We start from the raw sequence: 19,603 nt of genomic DNA on the forward strand, positions 1-19,603 counted from the left end.
AGCAAAGTCAAAGAGGGTGAGAGGCAGATCATATCATTGAGATGTAGCAACAAAACCCACCACTTTTGCCTGACCCTACCTGTCACCACTGAAGCCACCTTCTGTTTCCTGAGGGAGCCCCAGGGTCCAGCCTCGCTCCTTGGGGCCCAGCCTTGCTCCCTGGGCCCTGAATCTTGATGTGGCTGGCACCTGCTCCCTTTGCCTCTATGGAACGCTTCCTCTCACTGCCGCCTCCCTGCATGTCTTGCCCCGATCCTGAGTCACCGAGCGTCTGTCGTTCCCTATGGACAGAGGTCCTAATTCCTCTGACAAGTTAAAAAAAAAATTTTCAGAGCAGTTTCAGGTTCACAGGAGAACTGTGCAAAGCAGTCCTGTACCTCCTGCCCTCCCCCAGCCACAGCCTCCCCATCAGCGCCTGTGCAGGTGGAGAAAAGCCACTTGACCTTCTTCTGTTACTTTTCCTGCTCCCCGACCCTCCTGAGTCCTCCAGTAGCCTCTGTCCTCTTGATTTCCCTACACCCTCTACAGCATATCCATGTTACTGCTTTATCAGTGAAAGAAGTGACATCTTCTGTGTGCTGTGTTCCTAAAACATCCCCTGTGACATGGGATGGAGGGTGTATAATCACCCCTGCTTCAGAGAAGAGGAACCAAAAACCCAAAGAAAACAGGGCACAGAAGTAGCTGAGAACCAGAAACCAAAACCATGGCACCCTCCAGGAATCGTGGCGTCATTAACCTGTTTGCTAAGGCTCTGACCCTTCGCCATGCTGAACAACACAGACACACCTCTGTGGCTTTGTCCACTAAGTGCCAGATGGTGAAGCCATTTCCCTTGCTTCACAAAGCTAACCATCTCCTTTTGGCAGGTGGCGGCTCTCAGCTTGTGCCACTTAGGGGGAGGAGAGGTCTCTGATGCTCCATGCAGGAGAGAGGCTCTCCTTGGCCACATAGTGAAGCTGTTCATGGCCCAGCTGAAGACAGGTTATGTCTCGGTCCCTTTTTTCCCAGGATATTTAGATTTCTGAAAATAAAAGGTATATTTAAACTACCGCTAATTAAACGGAAGTATTACTTTTTTTTTAAGAGACAGCGCATGCGCGCACCAGAGAGAGAGAGAGAGAGAGAGAGAGAGACAGACAGACAGACAGACAGAGATACTGGTTTTGAAATTATCCTGTTGAACCAGTGAATAGTGGACAAACCACTCTACCGTACTTGATTTTCTGCCCCCAAGGACACAACAGATTGACACCCCTCTCCCCACCTAGCAAGTCCAGCTTCTGAGAGGCTTTAGACATCAGGAAAGCAGCACAAAAAAGTCATAGATATATATGCTGTGCTCATTTAGATAATAACCAGAGTAGAGAAATTAGAAAGTATATAAAGAGAGAATAGTTTGGTATTAAGAAACGATTTTCCTTATTTTGTAAAAGGATTGAGGAGATGTGAGCATACAATTAGACTGAGGGGGAGATGTGAGCATACAATTAGACTGAGGGAAAGACCAATAGAATAAATTTAGAAATGAGGAGGGAGGATGCCTGCAGGGTTAAGCCTACAGGAACAGTTTTGGGGCATAACCTCTAAGGTACAAAGGCCTAGGTATAAACTATGTCGGTCCTGCTAGAGGGGAAGGGGACACTGGGTGCAGTGGCGCACACCTGTAATCCCAATGACTTGGAGGCTGAGGCAGGAACACTGCAAGTCTGAGGCAGGCTTAGCAAAACCCTACCTTAAAATAAAAAAATAAAAAGTTCTGGGGATATAGCTTAGTGATAAAGTTCTCCTGGCTTTTACCCCCAGTACCATCCTTCCCCTCAAAACAAAACAAAACAAAAACTCTGGATGGTCAACAGCTTACAGTGAAATCTGGAATTTGGAAACAGAGGTAAAAAACCAGAAACCAGCACCTTCAGAAGCAGCTGCTTCAGTGACTGAGTGCACCAGGCACCACTGATCATGGGAGGACGACCCACAGGCAAAGACCAAGGGCTTTGAAAAGAGAAGTGAAAAGCCTTTAGTGTGATTTTATCATCCCACTGAAGTAAAAAAGGAAAATGTTATTAAATTTAAAAAGAATAGAGAAAGTCCTTTTTCATTACAGAAATATTAGAAAAGGCAGGTAACAGCAAGGCATTCAATAAAAACTCCATTTTAGGATGTCTTAAAACAACCAACTTCTTTAATTACAAAGCGACAAACATGCAAACGGCAAGTGTAGAAATTTATTTGACCCGCATTCTCCCTACAATGAAAAGGACCCTCGGCACTGTCCTGAGCCCCCTGCAGGTCAGGGAGCGTATTGCACCTTGTCTTCCAGCACTCCTCACACACGGCAGAAAGCTGTAAAAACATTTTGTGTTTTGTTTTACGCACTCTCCCAAATTCATGCACACACTCACTCCAAACTAATGTTAGGTCATCCCCCCAAAGGGGAAAACTCCAAAAACCATAACCTTAAAATTGCACTAAAGTTCTGTAAAGAAAAAAATATAATGAATGTCTTATACAAATTCCAGAACATCCAAGTGCTTGCCAAATAGAGGTGGTTACTCCTCATCTTCATTTTCATTCTCCTGACCAGAGCCTTCTGATCTGTCACCCTCCGACCGGTCTGGAAAAAAATGGACAAGACAATCACATAAAGAAATGCTTTTAAGGGGCTGGGGTTATGGCTCAGTGGTAGAGCGCTCGTCTGGCACGTGCAAGGCCCTGGGTTTGATCCTCAGCACCACATAAAAATAAATAATAAAATAAAGTTAAAAAAAAAAGTTTCCCAACTAAGATTAAAAAAAAAAAAAAAAAGAAATGCTTTTAATATTAAAACTACAAATATTTTTCTACATAATTCAGAAAACATATGTAAAACCAGTTCACAACTGTATGTAGGTAAGTTTTTAATTTTGCCTCTGAAGGTAAATAAAGATACGGCACCATGAGACTAGGATATGCATACAGCTCTTCCCTGCCTGCCTGCCTCCCTCTCTCCTTTTTTTTTTTTTTTTGGGTACTGGAGATTAAACCCAGGGGTGTTCTAACCCTGAACTACATCCACATCCCTTGTTACTTTTTATACTGAGACAGGGTTCTCCTTAAGCTGCTGAGGCTGGCCTCAAACTTGGGATCCTCCTGCTTCAGCCTCTGAAGTCGCTGGGATTACAGGCATGTGCCATGGCACCCAGTGTGGACATTCACAAGAAAGCATAAGTTTTACATATACAAAACACAAATATTAAAAACAAAACAAAACAAAACAAAACTTGTACAGATCTTGATATATTTGAAAATCACCGCAATTGTGTAAAGCTCTTGGCCCTTGCCTGTCTCCTTGGGGCATGCTTTGGCCTAACCCTTTACTGCGGATTCCCTGACTTGAAAGCGGTAGCATTTCCTCTTTACCCTATTTCCCCATCTTCACCTGTAGTGTGGCAACCGAAGAAACTTGATGAAGCAGCCCACAGACTTTGAGATGGCTGATGCTGCCTGACAGCAGGTTATTGCCTCTGACATTACTGCTAGTACCATAAAAGAAAAAAGAAAGAGTTCTTTGACCTACTTGGTTGCTGGGTGAAAATCTTATTGTATGAGGGCAACAGTAAAAACGAGACCACAGGTAGGTGAATGGTTGCAAAGGCAGGTATCTTTTGGAGGAGAGTAGACATCATTTGCTGATGGAGCGATCTGTCAAATAACTATGAGTTCTATTTGATGATAGGTACTGAAAACCCACCACACAAACAATGGCTATTGAGATCTCCAAGGTCCACAGGTATAAAGGAGAAATATCAAGAGCTAATGTAAAATTTTACGTTAATATATTTAGACTCAATCTTAAAAACATGGAGAGGTAAAGAAGAATTTTAAGCAGGGGAGAAACCAGTCTGGATTCTAAAATATTCTAAGAGCTTAGAATGGTCCATACACACCATTACCTTTTTCCAAAGCTTCTCAAAGCTCTTAGAGGATGTTGGAACTGCCTTACATTTCAAGAAGTGGCCTAGAAGCCAGATGTGGTGGCATACATGATCCTAGCAATTTGGAAGGCTGAAATAGGAGTGTCTCAGTTTAAGGACAGCCCCAGAAACTTAACACGACCATGTCTCAAAATTAAAAATGAGCTGGGCGCAGTGGCTCATACTTGTAATCCCCAGCAGCTTGGGAGGCTGAGACAGGAGGACTGCAAGTTCAAAGCCAGCCTCAGCAAAAGTGAGGTGCTAAGCAACTCAGTGAGACCCTGTTTCTGAATAAAATACAAAATAGGGCCGGCGATGTGGCTCAGTGGTCGAATGCCCCCCAGTTCAAACCCTGGTACCACCAAAAAAAAAAAAAAAGGGGGGGGGGCTGGGGATGTAGCTCAGTGATAAAATGCCACTACTTTCAATCCCCAGCACACACACACACACACACACCAAAAAAGGAAGTATCCTAGAAATTTTTAGTCAACTATTATTCATGAGAATAATTTTGTTTGTCTCTTTAAAATACAGAAGATCACACCCTACTCAGATAACATGAATCAGAATCTTTAGGGGATAGAATCACATTATTTGATTATTTATAGTTTTAAAATTTCCCAGAGGTGATCTGATGAGGATCCTTCATTAAAAAAATCACAGCTGTGTGGGAGTGCTGGGGAATGATACTGACCAAATTATATTGTCATATTGTGTAGATGCATGAATATGTAAAAACAAATCCCATCAGTATGCACAACTATAATGCACCAATGAAAAAATGTGGAAAATAAATTTTTTAAAAATCACAGCTGTAGCAGGATGGAGCTACTATTTAATTCCTTGGACCTCCCAGGAAGTCTTCTGAAGGATTACAGTAAGCAAAGGAAGAAATGTGGCCTGGGATCAGATCACCAGAGGACTGCATGCCTTAGCGACCTGAATACGTCACAGGGAAGAAACGAATGGGTCAATGAAGTAAGGGCTTGGAAGCTGGTTTCAAATTCAGGCTTTTGACATTTATTAGATGTGTGATCTGGTGCAAGTATTAAAAATAGCGTACTTTGTAAAGGGTTGGGGCTGAAAGAGGATAAATCTCTGAAATGATTACATAATACTTAACATATATGTACTCTATAAATGGTAGCTATTATTACTAAACAATCAGTCATATCTAATATGAAGAAATCATGAAACCAGTGAAAAGAGATAAATACTGTTTATAATGAATACTGAACTTTTTCTGTTGTTGTGAATACAGATTCTTCAATTTCCTCTTAAATCTTAGCTGTATTATATGGATTTTTGGTTTATCTGTGGCTCTGAATCTCAGTTTATAATATAAAACAAAAAAATTGAAAAAAACACTAAACTATCTGTTAAATCTTAGCGTATTACAATGCTTTTATCTGGGCTGTTTTTAAATAAATCTATTAAAGTATACATATTTCTGGTCACAGTGGTGCACGCCTATAACCCCACTGGCTAGGGAGGCTGAGGCAAGAGGATTTCAATTTCAAAGCCAGTCTCAGCAACTTAGGCCTTAAGTAACTTACTGAGAACCTGTCTCAAGATAAAAAATAAAAAGGGCTGAAGATGTAGCACAATGGCTAAGTGCCCCTGGGTTCAATCCCTGGTACAAAAAGGAAAAAAAAAAAAAAAAATATATATATATATACTATTTTAACATTTTAAGGTTTATGGTACAGTCTGTACTCTGAGGAGAAAAAAAAAAGGAGCTGATAAAAGTTTCATTTTGGGCTGGGGATGTGGCTCAAGCAGTAGCGCACTCGCCGGGCATGCATGCGGCCCAGGTTCGATCCTCAGCACCACATACAAACAAAGATGTTGTGTCCGCCGAAAACTAAAAAAAAAATAAATATTAAAATTCCCTCTCTCTCTCTCCCTGTTTAAAAAAAAAAAAAAAGTTTCATTTTGACCATTTTTCAATATAAATCACTGCTAAAAGGTCAAGTGTTCACAGAAATCCTAGTTAAGTTGCTTTCATTTTGTGATATTAAGGAAATTATATAAATCCCTTTGAAGTAGAACTTTTAATAAGATGTTGTACAAATATAACAATATTAATAGAATAGTAAACTCTTACCAGCTCGGATGTGATTCAGAGAGGCTAACATCCTCAGCATGAAAGAGGCTGGGACGGTGATGGTGTTTCTGGTTTCTTCCAGCATCAGCTCGTTGCGGGTTATGACCTACAGGCAAGGTAAGCAACCACATTGACAGAGTGGCTATCTGCTCCCAGAAGATGAAGGAAATTCTAAGAAATTAGTAGATCCCAGCAGGAATGATTTCATTTGCCTTTCAGCTACTCAAGAGCAAATAATTAGTTCACCTTGTATTTAAAGGAGGAAGATCAGAGAACACTCTTTTAACTGGCAGAAAGACTAAGAGGAAATGTTGTGACTACTTAGAATGTTCAGAGTTCAAATGAGCTCTTCAGTGCTGGCTCGTGTCCAGATCAGTCTTTGTGCTGATTTCTCATTCAACACAATGTGTTAAACTGTTATCCCTAGTCATGTAAGTGTATCCCTTGAGAAGATGCTATTCTGAGACAAAGTAAAAAAGAAACTTTTGGGCAAGCTTTGGCAATGAACTGAGTAGCAAGAATAGTACCCAAATGCATAATATTCATGAATAGCTACGGACCGAATGTGTAATCATGAGCAAAGGGAAGAAGAGGAATAGTAGAGTATGTGGTAGGAAAAGAAAAGGAAGAAAGAAAGTGTCAGAGAAGATGTAATCTCAAAAGTTCCCCTATGATGTAACAACCGTCCCACGTTCATCAGGGTTGCCCGTGGGCCCTGTACAGACCTGTCCTGCCTACCATTTCCATCCAACTGAGATGCTTTGTCTACATACTCTGAGGTTCATGCACACTGACGGTCCATCTACCTTACAGTCTCTTGGCATGTGCGAAGCCTTGTGCTCAAAGCTCCTCTGCTCCTCGTCTAGTTCCCAACATCTCTGGGGGAGACCTCCCCTTCCCATCTACCATATTTACCAGCACAGTGTTCCAGCTTCAAAACAAAATGTATACGTCTCTGATACTGATCCCATTATAATCTAGTTATTTGTTTATATGCCTTTCCAACTAGACTTTAAGTTTTATCTTTTTAAAGTCAGCACTATGACTGACAAATACCATGTATTTTATAAATCTCTATACAATGAATATCAGCATAGGTGGTAGCTTGTGCTGTGAACCGTCCATCTTGGTAAAGTAGTGCTTTCCAACTTACACTTTTAAGAACAGACCCTCATTTTCCTAAGAAATCTCATACAAAAACCCACAAATAAAAACCCTCATTAAAGTTCGGGAGGAGTTCAGTCTTCCTATCACCTGCTTTTTCTCCCAATTCCAAAAGAAACTGAGAGCTTTACAGAACTTAGTTTGGAAATTTCTGCTTCAACAAGAAGCTAAGGAAAATTTAAAATACAGTAATTAAGGAAAAGATTCTCTAATCATTTGTTCTGTTACCAACTGATTCCAGAGGAGACCATTTCCTTTTTAAGAAAAACAGAAAATGTCTATGATTAGGGAGGGTAGCTTATAGTGCACAATTATTTTTAAAAGGACAGAATTTCTTAATGATTTTTATCATAATTAGCACACCAGCCAAATCTATTTGTCTTAAACCACGACATACCTAATCTGATAGTAGTATATTTCAATAATATAATTACAAGACACCATTTTGGTTTTAACTCTCTAGTCTTATAAGCATGTTTTATCTTAATTTTTCTTTATAAGAGTTTACCTCACTAACTGCATTAACTTGTTTTATGTTACTAATAAACTGCTTTTTCCTTAGAATAGCATGCTAGGAACCAATTAAATATGGCCTATCATAAGTATAATAAAAATCTTACTTCATCAGCAAGTTTTCGGTTAAAAATCCTTGACTCTTCTAGTGGTGACCAGATTTTTATGTCATAATCTATGCCAGATGAGGCTAGAACTAGAAATAAAATGTACATATTAGTATAAAGCTTAGAAATATGCCATTCAAGACATGAACATATGAATCATATATATAAACATATGAAGCATATATATAAACAGAAAAATCCAGCTTGAAGGGATACCATACCTGTTCCTTTGCCTGTTAATTAAGAATATAAGATAATATATTTTGAAGATCTCTGAAAAGTAACCCTTGAATAAAACTTTAAGACCATTTTGAAGTCCCTTAAATTTCTGCTTATTCACTGCTGTATTGCAAGACACATGATAAGGTCAAGCATAAGAGTAAGCCAATGCTCTTTTGCTCTGGTAAATTAATTCAGATACGTGAAGATTAAATAGACTTCTAGGTTCTTTGGATAATGCCAAGTTTAGTCCTTCCAGACATCTATGACTGATGAGATCAAATGTAGGAGAGCTACTAAAGACACTCTTAACCTGTTTGCTTAGCCATTCTGCTGCGGCAGACTGTTCGAAATGCAAGCATAGCACACTCAGCTCCAGAGGCACTCAGCAGGACACTCTGGGGGATGCTCGCATTGTACAAAACCAGGAGAGCACAGTGCTGAGGAATGGCGCCTTACTGGGGTCAAACGGATGTGGCTGCAAGCAGTTCACCACATGGTTATCCGCTTCCAGAAGCATCAAGTGCTCGGCTGTATGCCGATCCCAGATGAAGATGTGGCCACAGTCGGAGCCACTCATCACAAAGTTAGCACCCCAGAAGTTGGCTTCTTTTATCTAAGGGTTTAAAAAAAGTGAATTATAATAAAATTCAAATTAAAGATACCAAAACAAGATCTATTCTATTCTTATGTTAAAAAAAAAAGAAAGAAAGAAATTAGCTTGGAAAAACAAAAAAGTTAAAAACCCGAAGAATGCCTTGGTCTTCCAGCATTAAGTCATTAGCAGGGATAAGACAGAGGCAAGGTCTGCAAGGTGCCCGACAACAGACTTGGCTTTGTTGGATACTATTTTTATAGCACCCGAAACACTATTTGGCATGGAGCAGATACTTTTCTAATGACTGCTAAATGAATGAATGGGATTTCTGGGTTTTGGCAGTATAATAGAAATTTATTTATGTGTGTCGAACTCTCAAAATTGTTCCATTTTTCGCTTTATAAGACAATTAAATGATTCAAAGAAAAAAGAAATTGTCAGCAGGTGCAGTAGTGCATGCCTGTAATCCCAGTGGCTCAGGGGTTAAAGATAGTATGATCATGAGTTCAAAGCCAGCCTCAGCAATTTAGAGAGGCCCTAAGCAACATACTGAGAGACCCTGTTTCGAAATAAAATATAAAAAAGGGCTGGGAATGTGGCTCAGTGGTTACACACCCCTGGATTTAAAATTCCCTGGTAACAAAAAAAAAGAGAAAGAAAAAAAAAAAAAGGAAATTATATTTAACTAAAGGAACAAAAAATACCATTCTTTTTTATTAGCAATCAGAAGCTTATACAATTCAAGATCTTGGAAAATATAAACCTAAGTACATTAATGAAGCAATAAGAAAAAGCAATATGAGATACTAGAATGAATATGAACAAACACAAGAAGGAATACAACGACATCTTTTGATAGACACATAAATGAATCATCACAAAAATCTTTGAACTTCAGATCAGGATTTTAAAAAAACATCTTTTCTGCAGCTGCTACTATGCCATGTTTGGTGCTTACTCAGAAGAGGGGAGCCAGCTTTGATAGCACTTGGAGCTACTGCTGCATTTAATACTTGTCTTCTTTTTAAAATCCTTTTCCCTAATTATTTTCATCTAAAATTTTTACCAGAAAAGTGAACAAAACATAAGCTGGTTACTGCTATTAAGGAGAATCCTTTAAAAAAGTGATTCAACTGTTAGTATTGATGATATCTACAGAGACAACCAGCTTATTATTTTCTCACCTCAAAGTTAATTTCTACCTACATCCTAAAGAAAGCAGGTTAAGACAGATTCTGTCATAATACATGATGGTTCCAAGTAATAGTTTTATTCAAAATCCTGAAAGGCTCTATTACTAAATGTCATAATTAAAGTAGTTTGTTTCTATTCTGTAATCAACCTGGATGTCACAAATCTAAGTTCTTCTTTCCAAATCTAACAAAGGTGCTAATATATGCTTTAAAAAAAAAAAAAAACTATAGCAGGTTTCCTGGTAGACATCAAGTACGAAAGAGCAAAAAAGAAAGTAAAGCCATAGCAACCTGTGTATGTTAAAATACGAAAGATCAATAAATATTTATTCAGAAGGGTAGAATTTTCTTATAAAAATAATGCTCTTCCATAATATATCAGTGGATTAAAAGAACCATGTTTGAATAAAAAGGTAACTGAAGGTTCAGTGTTATACTGAAACCATGCTGGCCATGTAGGAAGACCAGTCATTTTGGGGAAAACGTTTATATAATGAAACTGCTATTTCACCCAAGAACGCCAGGAGCATTTGGTACCATTGTCCTGGAGTTGCGATGACCCTTGTAAACCATCTTTACTAGAGGCCTTCTAATGTTCAAAGTATCCAGTTCTTCCATTTCTTTCCTTTCTTTTCTCCGCCTGAAGAACTCCTGAATGCGGGCAACAGCAGAGCGCCTGTGTATTAGTATTAGAACAAAACAGAAAAATTAAAAAAAAAAAAAAATTTCACTGGGCAGTTCAGAACGACAATGAGGAACTTCATAATACAGTGACTCCAAGACATACTTACATATATTATTTCAAGAATGCACCCCCAACCAAAAGCATAAAAAGGCAAACACAACAGTGAGACTACATCAGACTAGTTGAGTTACTATAACAAAATATTTTAGTTAAGAGATCACTTAGAAATTTGGTACTCATTGAAAAAGTAAAGGAAATAGCATGCGACACACTGGTTTTTTAAAAAGCTACCTTAGAAAATCAGAATACACGCAAAATTCATGTGCAATTTTACTACAAATAAAATATTTCCTAGTCAACATTCTCTATCCTCTTCATATTAGGAAAAATAAAAAGTGTAAAGAGAAACCAAAAGAAACTACTAGTCAGACATAATAGCAAGTGATAAACTAATAGTTTGAGATTTAAACATTGTTTAAATATGTTCCAAGAACAGACTAGTCAGGAAAAAGAGAATAAATATTAATACATAAGGAATAAAAAACTTTGAAATACATCCTTCTATATGAACTCCACACAGGAGCAGAAATCTGGAGCTACTAACACAGATTTACCCTCCTAGGAAATGAGGCAATGATGGAATTGAGGATTCAACTCTTTAAACTGATTTACTTGTAGAAGAAACTCCTCCTAACTTAAGGTATTACATAATAATTTTGTACTTTGAATTTGTTACTTAAAATATTTTTATTTTGACATAACAGAACAACAGTTTATTTTAAAAGCCTACAAATCAGAAAGAAAAACAAACTACATAACATTAATACACAAAAAAATGTTCAGTTTCACTAATAATAAAATTAGCAACAAATTACTCTCTTTTTAAATTTACCCAATTGAAAAGATTTCCCCATCTATCAGAGTCAAGAGTGTGGGAAACCATGCCACACTGCAGGAGTTTCAAAGATGTTCTACCATCAAAAGAATGGACACTGACTTATCCTAAACACTCCACTGAAGGACAACACACACACAGGAAGGCCTAAAACCACAGGCCCACAGTCTCCCCCATGGGACAGGCCCATCTACCAGAACCAGCACTGGCAGACAGAGCATGACAGAAGTCCACATGCCTTCATACCTGCTCCTTTGAGGAAAAAAATTGTCTTTTCCCTTAAAGAAAAACAATTTACTTAAATTTTTTTTAACCATGTGTTGATTTTGCTTGTTGGTGATGTTTAATTAAATGGAATCATACAATACATATTCTCTTGTGTCCATTTGTGTGTGTGCGTGTGTTTTGTGTGTGTGTGTGTGCGTGTGTTTGTGTGTGTGTGTGTATCGGGGATTGAACCCAGGGGTGCTTAACCACTGAGCTACATCCCCAGCATTTGTTTATTTTTTTTATTTTGAGACAGGGTCTCACTAAGTTGCTGAGGCTGGTCTTGAACTCACAATCCTCCTCTTAGCCTCCCATGTTGCTGGGACTACAGGCGTGTGCCACCACGCCCAGCACATGTCCAGCTTCTTAGCTTCAACATATTTGTAAGATTCATCTGTGTTGTTATATTTAGCTGTAGTTCATCTTCTTTGCTGTAGAGTATTACTTTGTGTAAATATATATTAATCCATTCTACCACTGGTGGATATGGGGCGGTGGGAAAAAAGTGTGGGAAACCATGCCACACTGCATATTGGGCGGTAAGTTTTGATTACTGTTCATTATTATCAACATTTGTTTGTCTTTTGGTGAACATATTTACATTTTTATGTTGGATACATACCTCAAAGAGTAAACTACTAGACACAGGATGAGCATACTTTTCAACTTTTAATAGATATTCCCTGTTTTCCAAAGTGGTTGTACAAATTTAAACTCCCATTAGCATGTATTAGAGTTTCAGTACAATCATTTTTTAAGAAAAAAATTAAATATATTTAAGGCTTAAAACATGTATAAGCTTTGACTGAGTATTTTACTTTGAAAGTGTAATCTGTATTAAAGCAAATATGCACATATACAGATATCTTTTTTCATCATAGAACTGTAAGTGACAAAGACTGAAGAAAATCATCTAAAATGTTCAGGTAGAAAGGACAGTTTAAATTATGACACAGTCATACCATAAAATATTTGTTGCCAATAAAAATGGTAAAAAAGATCCATAAAAAACGACATGAAAGATACTGAATTCAAGACACAGGCTCAACAATAATTCATAGGAAGCAAATGTACACATGCACAGGAAAGGGTTGAAGAGAGGAGTGAATGATTGGTAAGTTGCTAAGTGATTCTATATTCTGTACTTCCTTTTTTTGGGGGTACTGAGGGTTGAACCCAGGCGTGCTTGAATAGTGAGCCATATCCCCAGCCCTTTTATTTTGAGTTAGGGTCCCACTGAGTTACTGAGACTGGCCTTGAACTTGCCCTCTTCCTGCTTCAGTTTCCTGAAGTGCTGGAATTGCAGGCATGGCCACCACACCTGGCTGTACTCACACTTTTACATAAAACAAAACATCACACTCTACGCTATTCAGGCTAATTAGAAAAGTGTTTAAAACTTTCTCTGGGGTTGGGGTGTAGCTCAGTGGTAAACATCTGTCTGGCATGGGAATTGATCCCCAGCATCATGGGCGGAGGGGTAGAGATGGGGAAGAAGATGAAGCAACAAAAAATTAAAAAAAAAAAACAAAAACACAATCTAACCTTTTTCCTCTAAGAAGGGAGACTATGCAGAAGGTTCAAGTTAGATCTAGTTAGATCTAACAACCAGACAGGAAGCTGACTTGTTTTAGTTTTCTAATAATCCCTTTCTGATTGGGAGGGAAAAAGTGGGAAGGATTGTGAGGTCAAATGTTCTCAAAAGAGACAAAATTAAAATGGTTGGAGATCTATCCCTTTTTTCCTAAAGTGAAAGAGATTAGAAAGAACACTATGAATTAGTTAGCAAGTGGTTAGAAGGGGTTGTAGAGGTACCTCTAGAATAGACTAAGTGCTTAGCATGCTCATGACAAGTTCCTGGTTTCAATTCCTAGCACAAAACAACAACAAAGGTGATTAGGAAGAAATTAATAAAGGAAAACCTCTTTCACTAAGAAACTAGAGTAGGCAGCAGAGGAAATAACCTTGCTGATAAGCAAAAGCTTTTAGAAGCTGTAAAGGGAAGAAGAAATTATGTGGGACAGGTTAAGAATTTATGAATGGCATCTCATGTAATAAGAATAAATGTGGACAAAATTAAGGCTGTTATTAATGAAGTGATAATAATCAATAATTAGAACTATACCAAATCATAAAGGTTCATTTGAAAGTTTTGCTATATAAATTGGTCTAATTTGCTACTTAACATTTGTTTGGTTTAACTGTCCTATCAAAGAATCTTTTTTAAAACCTCCAAGTTATACAGTTGTTATGTAGTTTAAATTAAAAAATTAGATCACCTACCATGAAGGAAAATTATAAAAATTATAAAAGCAGGAGAAAAAGCTTTAGGTGCAAAATTTCAAACTAGAAGATACAAAGTGACAACAGATATTACAACTATGCACACAGTCGTGTAAATATCCTACTCAGCTAAAAGTTGTAAAGAAACGATAAACTCAGATGCACTGAAACAACTTTCCTAGAGGACACTTTATAAGAAACACTGAACAACAATTGAAAGGTCATTGAAAAAAATAAATTGGTAACATATCGCTTTGCAAACTGATAAAAAAATTAAATGATGTTTACATATAAAGAATACCAATTAGCAAATATTTATTAAAACTTATTTGCAAAATTTTTCTGAGACTATTTAGCTATAATCAATTAACAAACAAACAAACATGGTACTAGAAATTGAACCCAGGGCTTCATGCATGCTAGGCAAGTGCCCTACCACCAACCTGTATCCCCAGCTCCAGTTATTACTTTCATGACATGTTATGTTCATTTGGCATACAACTTAAAATCATAAAAGACATTACACGGCTAAATAAAAAAAGGAAAAGATGGAGGTAAATAATAAAGTAATAAATAACAAAGTACATTCCAACCTAATGGAGGAAAAAATATTAATGAAAATAAAACAAAACAGCTGGATGCGCTGGCCCACACTTGTAATCCCAGTGGACTGGGAGGCTGAGGCAGGAGGATCCCAAGTTCAAAGCCAGCCTCAGCAACTTAGCAAAACCCTGTCTCAAAATAAAAATTAAAAAGGGCTGGGGATATGCCTCAGTGGTAAAGTGCCTCTGGGTTTAGTCCCTGGTCCCCACCCTGCAACCCCCAAAAATAAAGAAAACAAAAAGACAATGAGAAGTAAAAAGTTTGAAGTCAATCCAAAAATAGCCATAATCATAATAAATTCCAATTAACTGACCTATGGAGAAAGAGTCCAGAACATATCTAAAACATAAGGATGAGAAAGGCCTAAAAGATACTGAGCAAATACCAATTAAACTAAAGGCGGGACAGGTGCAGTGGTGCATGCCTGTAATCCCAGTGGCTTGGGAGGCTGAAGCAGGAGGATCTTGAGTTCAAAGCCAGCCTAAGCAAAAGTGAGGTGCTAAGCAATTCAGTGAGACCCTGTCTCTAAATAAAACACAAAATAGGGCTGGGATGTGGTTCAGTGGCCAAGTGCCCCTGAGTTCAATCCCTGGTATCAGCTCCCCCACCAAAACCAAAACAAAACAAAACAAAAATAAAAAAGGAAAGGAAGCATAGTATGTTAATCAGACAAAGCAGACTAAGGTCAAAAAGAGCATTAAATACAGAGGCTCAATTTTTGATACAGGATGGAGGGATACAAGGAGGAAGATTTGCCATGTTTGTCTCAAAAATGCATTGATGAAAACTATAGAATGCTAAAGAAAGAAATTAAGAGAAAACCTTAGAAGACGGAAAGATCTCCCTTATTCCTGGATAGACAGAATAAATATTATCAAAATGAACACACTACCGAAAGCACTATACAGATTTAATATAATTCCAATCAAAATCTCAATGACATCCTCATAGAAATAGAAAAAGCAGTCATGAAATTCATCTGGAAAAATAAAGAGACCCAGAATAGCTAAAGCAATCCTTAGCAAGAAAGTGCAGCATGTGGTATCATTAAACCAGACCTTAAACTATACTACAGGGTAACAGTAACAAAAACAGCATGGTATTGGCATCAAAACAGACTGGTAGACCAATGGTACAGAATAGAGAACACAGAGACTAACCCACATAATTATAGTTATCTTATATTAGACAAAGGTGCCAAAAAAAGTACAATGGAGAAAAGATAGCCTATTCAACAAATGGTGCTTGGAAAACTGGAAATCCATCAACAAAATGAAATTAAACCCCTATCTCTCACCACACACAAAATTCAACTCAAAGTGGATCGAAGACTTAGGAAAAAGCCAGAGACCCTGCATCTAACAGAAGAAAAAGTAGGCCCAAATCTCCATCTTACATTAATAGATAAAGAGAAGGAGCCACACAGGGACAGCAGCAACACAAACTAAGATTTTCAGAGGTTGAACGGCTCCTTCCTCAGTCAGATCAGGCTGCAAAGCCCAGGCAAAGCTCTGTCCCTGCCCTCCCTGGGCTGGGCTGTGTTGTGAATCAGCTGAGCCGAGAGCTCACAGAGGACAGAAGATGTCTCGTCACCATCACCAGCATCCATCAGTAAGTGCACAGCTGGCTCTTGAGTGGATAAAACAACTATATCAAAATTGACTCATCCAGGAATTTCAAAGTGCCAACAAACAGCACAAGAATATCAGTAGTTTTTCTATTTTGGAGAAACATTTAAAAGAGAAAGACTGAGTGAATCTGAAGGACATACAACTGACCTAAGGAAATAAAATGTAGATTCCTGACTTATATTTTTATTATTAAAACTCCACAATCCAGAAAATTCTGTTTCTAAAGGTTCAGCAAAATTTTGTAACTCCAAGGTTAAATTAAGAAGACATAAGAACCAGAAATGGTCTATAAACCACATTTTAAAAAATACCGATTTGTCACATTTAGTAAAGAACTAGGCTAACTATAAGCATAAATCCATTAGGCAGCATTTTTAAAATATAAACCATCGATTACTTTGCCTGCTGTTTTCAACATAGTAAACCATTTTATAGAACACCCTATAGACAGCTGAAGAGGCACAAAGTATTGGTATTTTAGGTATTGTTAAAAATAGCTTGCTGGAGAACAAAGAATCTTTGGCATAGAAAAATCAAAGATCGGAGAGGACTGATTTGTTCAGACTGGGAAAAAATGACTTAAGGGTTTGCTGGGTGAGGTGATACACCCCTGTAATCCCAGCGGCTTGGGAGGCTGAGGCAGAATACCTAGTTCATAGCCAGTCTCAGCAAAAGTGAGGCACTAAGTAACTCTGTCTCTAATAAAATACAAAATAGGGCTGGGGATGTGGCTCAGTGGTCCAGTGCCCCTAAGTTCAATTCCCAGTACTCCTTCCACTGAAAGACTTAAAAGGTAATTCAGTTGGCCTAACAAGGCTAATAAAAGACACTGTTCTAAAAACAAGACAGGAAGATGACTAGAATTACAGCAGGTGGATTTTGAATATGTAGACATTCTTTTCTATACAGGTATAAAACTCTAAACAATGAGGTTGTAGACAGCCTCCTTGTCTAGGTTTCTAATGCCTAGAATGCAGTAAGAATGATCTGGAAGGACAGCATTTCTAAAATTGTGGGATTTTCATAGGTGTTCCAGAAAATAGTTTTATGATCAAGTAAGTGTAGTCAATGATGAATTAAAGCAGGTTTCTTTGCTGAAAGTTGTCTTAGAGGTTTTATTATGCTAATTGCACCGTGAATCTCAAAAAGAGGCACACACAGTGTAATAGTCCCCAAATTTTGTCATCAGAACCTTCAGACAAAAGTCACCTCCATCTTCCCAATTTTATAGTTGAATTCTTGTTTAATAATTTTTTATTTATACACGACAATGGAATGCTTTACAATTCTTATTGCATATATAGAGCACAATTTTTCATATCTCTGGTTGTATACAAAGTATATTCACACCAATTCATGTCTTCATACATGTACTTTGGATAATAATGTCCACCACATTCCACCATCATTAATAACCCCAGCCCCCTCCCTTCCCCTCCCACGCCTCTACCCTATCTAGAGTTCGACTATTCCCTCCATGCTCCCTCTCTCCCTATCCCACTATGGATCAGCCTCCTTATACCAAAGAAAAAATTCAGCATTTGGTTTTTTGGGATTAGCTAACTTTACTTAGCATTATCTTCTCTAACTCCATCCATTTACCTGCAAATGGCATGATTTTATTCTCTTTTATTGCTGAGTAATATTCCATTGTGTATATATGCCACATTTTTTTTTATCCATTCATCTATTGAAAGGCATCTGGGTTGGTTCCACAGTTTAGCTATTGTGAATTGTGCTGCTATAAACACTGATGTGGCTGTGTCCCTGTAGTATGCTGTTTTTAAGTTCTTTGGGTATAGACTGAGGAGAGGGATAGCTGGGTCATACAGTGGTTCCATTCCCAATTTTCCAAGAAATCTCCATACTGCTTTCCATATTGGCTGCACCAATTTGCAGTCCCACCAGCAGTGCATAGTTGAAATCTTATATCCAAAATTAGAGTTGTGTTTATTTTACAAAACTTGAGTTTGATTTTTCAACTCAAAGAATGAAGAATTAGGTTTTTATAAACTTAAGCTATTCTTACACCACCAAATATTTCAACAGCAGAGTCTCTGTAGTAATTATCACATTTATATGCCTTTATAGTTTTATAATAGCTAAAATCTTTGGTAACAGAACCAAAGCTATTAGGGATATGTGTCAAAGAAGAATCCACCACATATGAGTAAGAAAGAGAAAGATACTAAAAGCAAAGAATAAATTCCATTTATCTATGTTTCATTGTAAGTGTTAACTATAATTATGAATACCACAGTTTTTAAGTATTCGGGTTCAAAACCCACAAGTTCTCTTAATTTATACCGTGTATACATTTTTTTTTTTTAATTGACTTAGTGATTTCAGAGAAAAAAGCCTAATTTAGAATCTGATTATTCAGACAGGGCAATTAACTAAAATTTATCATGAAATTATGAATTTAAAAAGTATTTATAGGGCTGGGGTGTAGATCAGTGATAGAGCTCATGTGTGAAGCACTGGGTTTGATCCTCAGCACACATAAAAATAAAATATATTGTGTCCAACTACGACTAAAAAAGATTTTTTAAAAAAGTGTTTATAGTACAAATAAATTTATGAATTTAGAGGATGTATTTCCTTTTTAAAAGTAATTCTTTTAAGTGCTTTAAAACACTTGTTTTATAGAAAAGTCATGTTAGTGTTGCTATTTCACTTTACCAACAAGAAAGGTCTTCCCTTCCTAAGTGGGGATTTCTGCATTTCAGCATGCGTCTTTATCGTACCTGAAGTGTGTGGTGGATGGGTTGCTACAGCATCTTGCTGCTCCTGCTTCTCTTGGAGGGGTTTGGGGGAGGAGCTGGAATCTCTGCCTTACAATGGATTAGTAGACAAGGGAAGAGCAGCCCCTGGCTGCTGTCTTCAGCAATGTCTGTTTACCAGGTGACTCTTACTGGTGGCTGGACAGCTGACTTCTAGAATGTTCCCTGCTTTGTTAGCCTGCCTGAGACACTGAACCCTGCTGCATCAGTGCCTACACTGTGTGTAAATATGACATGATTTCTGGTGAACACTTAATTTTCTTCAGGGTCTGGAATTTAGGCTGCTGTGGTTGGGTGCAGAGGCCGAGAGGGTGTCTACAAGACCAGCCCCCAGGGAACACCCCGAGTTTTGAGTGAAGCAGGCTTACCTGGGTAGAACCCAACACAAGTGTTACTGCATGTCATTACTGAATGAAGGTATACATCCTGCGTGAGGCCTCCTGGAAGAAGGCTTGAAGGCTGTGCCTGGATTCTTCCATTTTAATATCTTACGTCCTTGGAGTAATAAATAATCTCTGTGTTCCAAGTGACTTTATACCAAGGAGTGTAAATTTCTGTTAAATTACTCTCTCATACCAAGTCATTAAATATGTGAGAAG

The 19,603-nt window shown here is 37.9% G+C and overlaps 1 protein-coding gene across 6 annotated transcripts in view; it reads right to left on the reverse strand.

Annotated features, from left to right (window-relative positions):
• Window positions 1-2,167: 2,167 nt before the first annotated feature.
• Window positions 2,168-19,603, reverse strand: part of Dcaf6 (DDB1 and CUL4 associated factor 6) — a 97,345-nt gene continuing 79,909 nt past the window's right edge. For all 6 annotated transcript variants that reach the window (XM_015491880.2, XM_048810076.1, XM_015491879.2 and 3 more), the window contains 5 exons: window positions 10,395-10,533; window positions 8,526-8,682; window positions 7,848-7,936; window positions 6,064-6,169; window positions 2,168-2,617 (listed from right to left, as the gene is read on the reverse strand). In XM_015491880.2, coding sequence (XP_015347366.1) covers window positions 2,553-2,617; window positions 6,064-6,169; window positions 7,848-7,936; window positions 8,526-8,682; window positions 10,395-10,533 — 556 coding nt within the window. In that variant the 3' untranslated portion in view covers window positions 2,168-2,552. The remainder of the gene's footprint in view (window positions 2,618-6,063; window positions 6,170-7,847; window positions 7,937-8,525; window positions 8,683-10,394; window positions 10,534-19,603) is intronic.

The sequence above is a fragment of the Marmota marmota genome, unplaced genomic scaffold (genome assembly GCF_001458135.2).
Source record: "Marmota marmota marmota unplaced genomic scaffold, marMar, whole genome shotgun sequence".
Classification (NCBI taxonomy): Eukaryota; Metazoa; Chordata; class Mammalia; order Rodentia; family Sciuridae; genus Marmota; species Marmota marmota.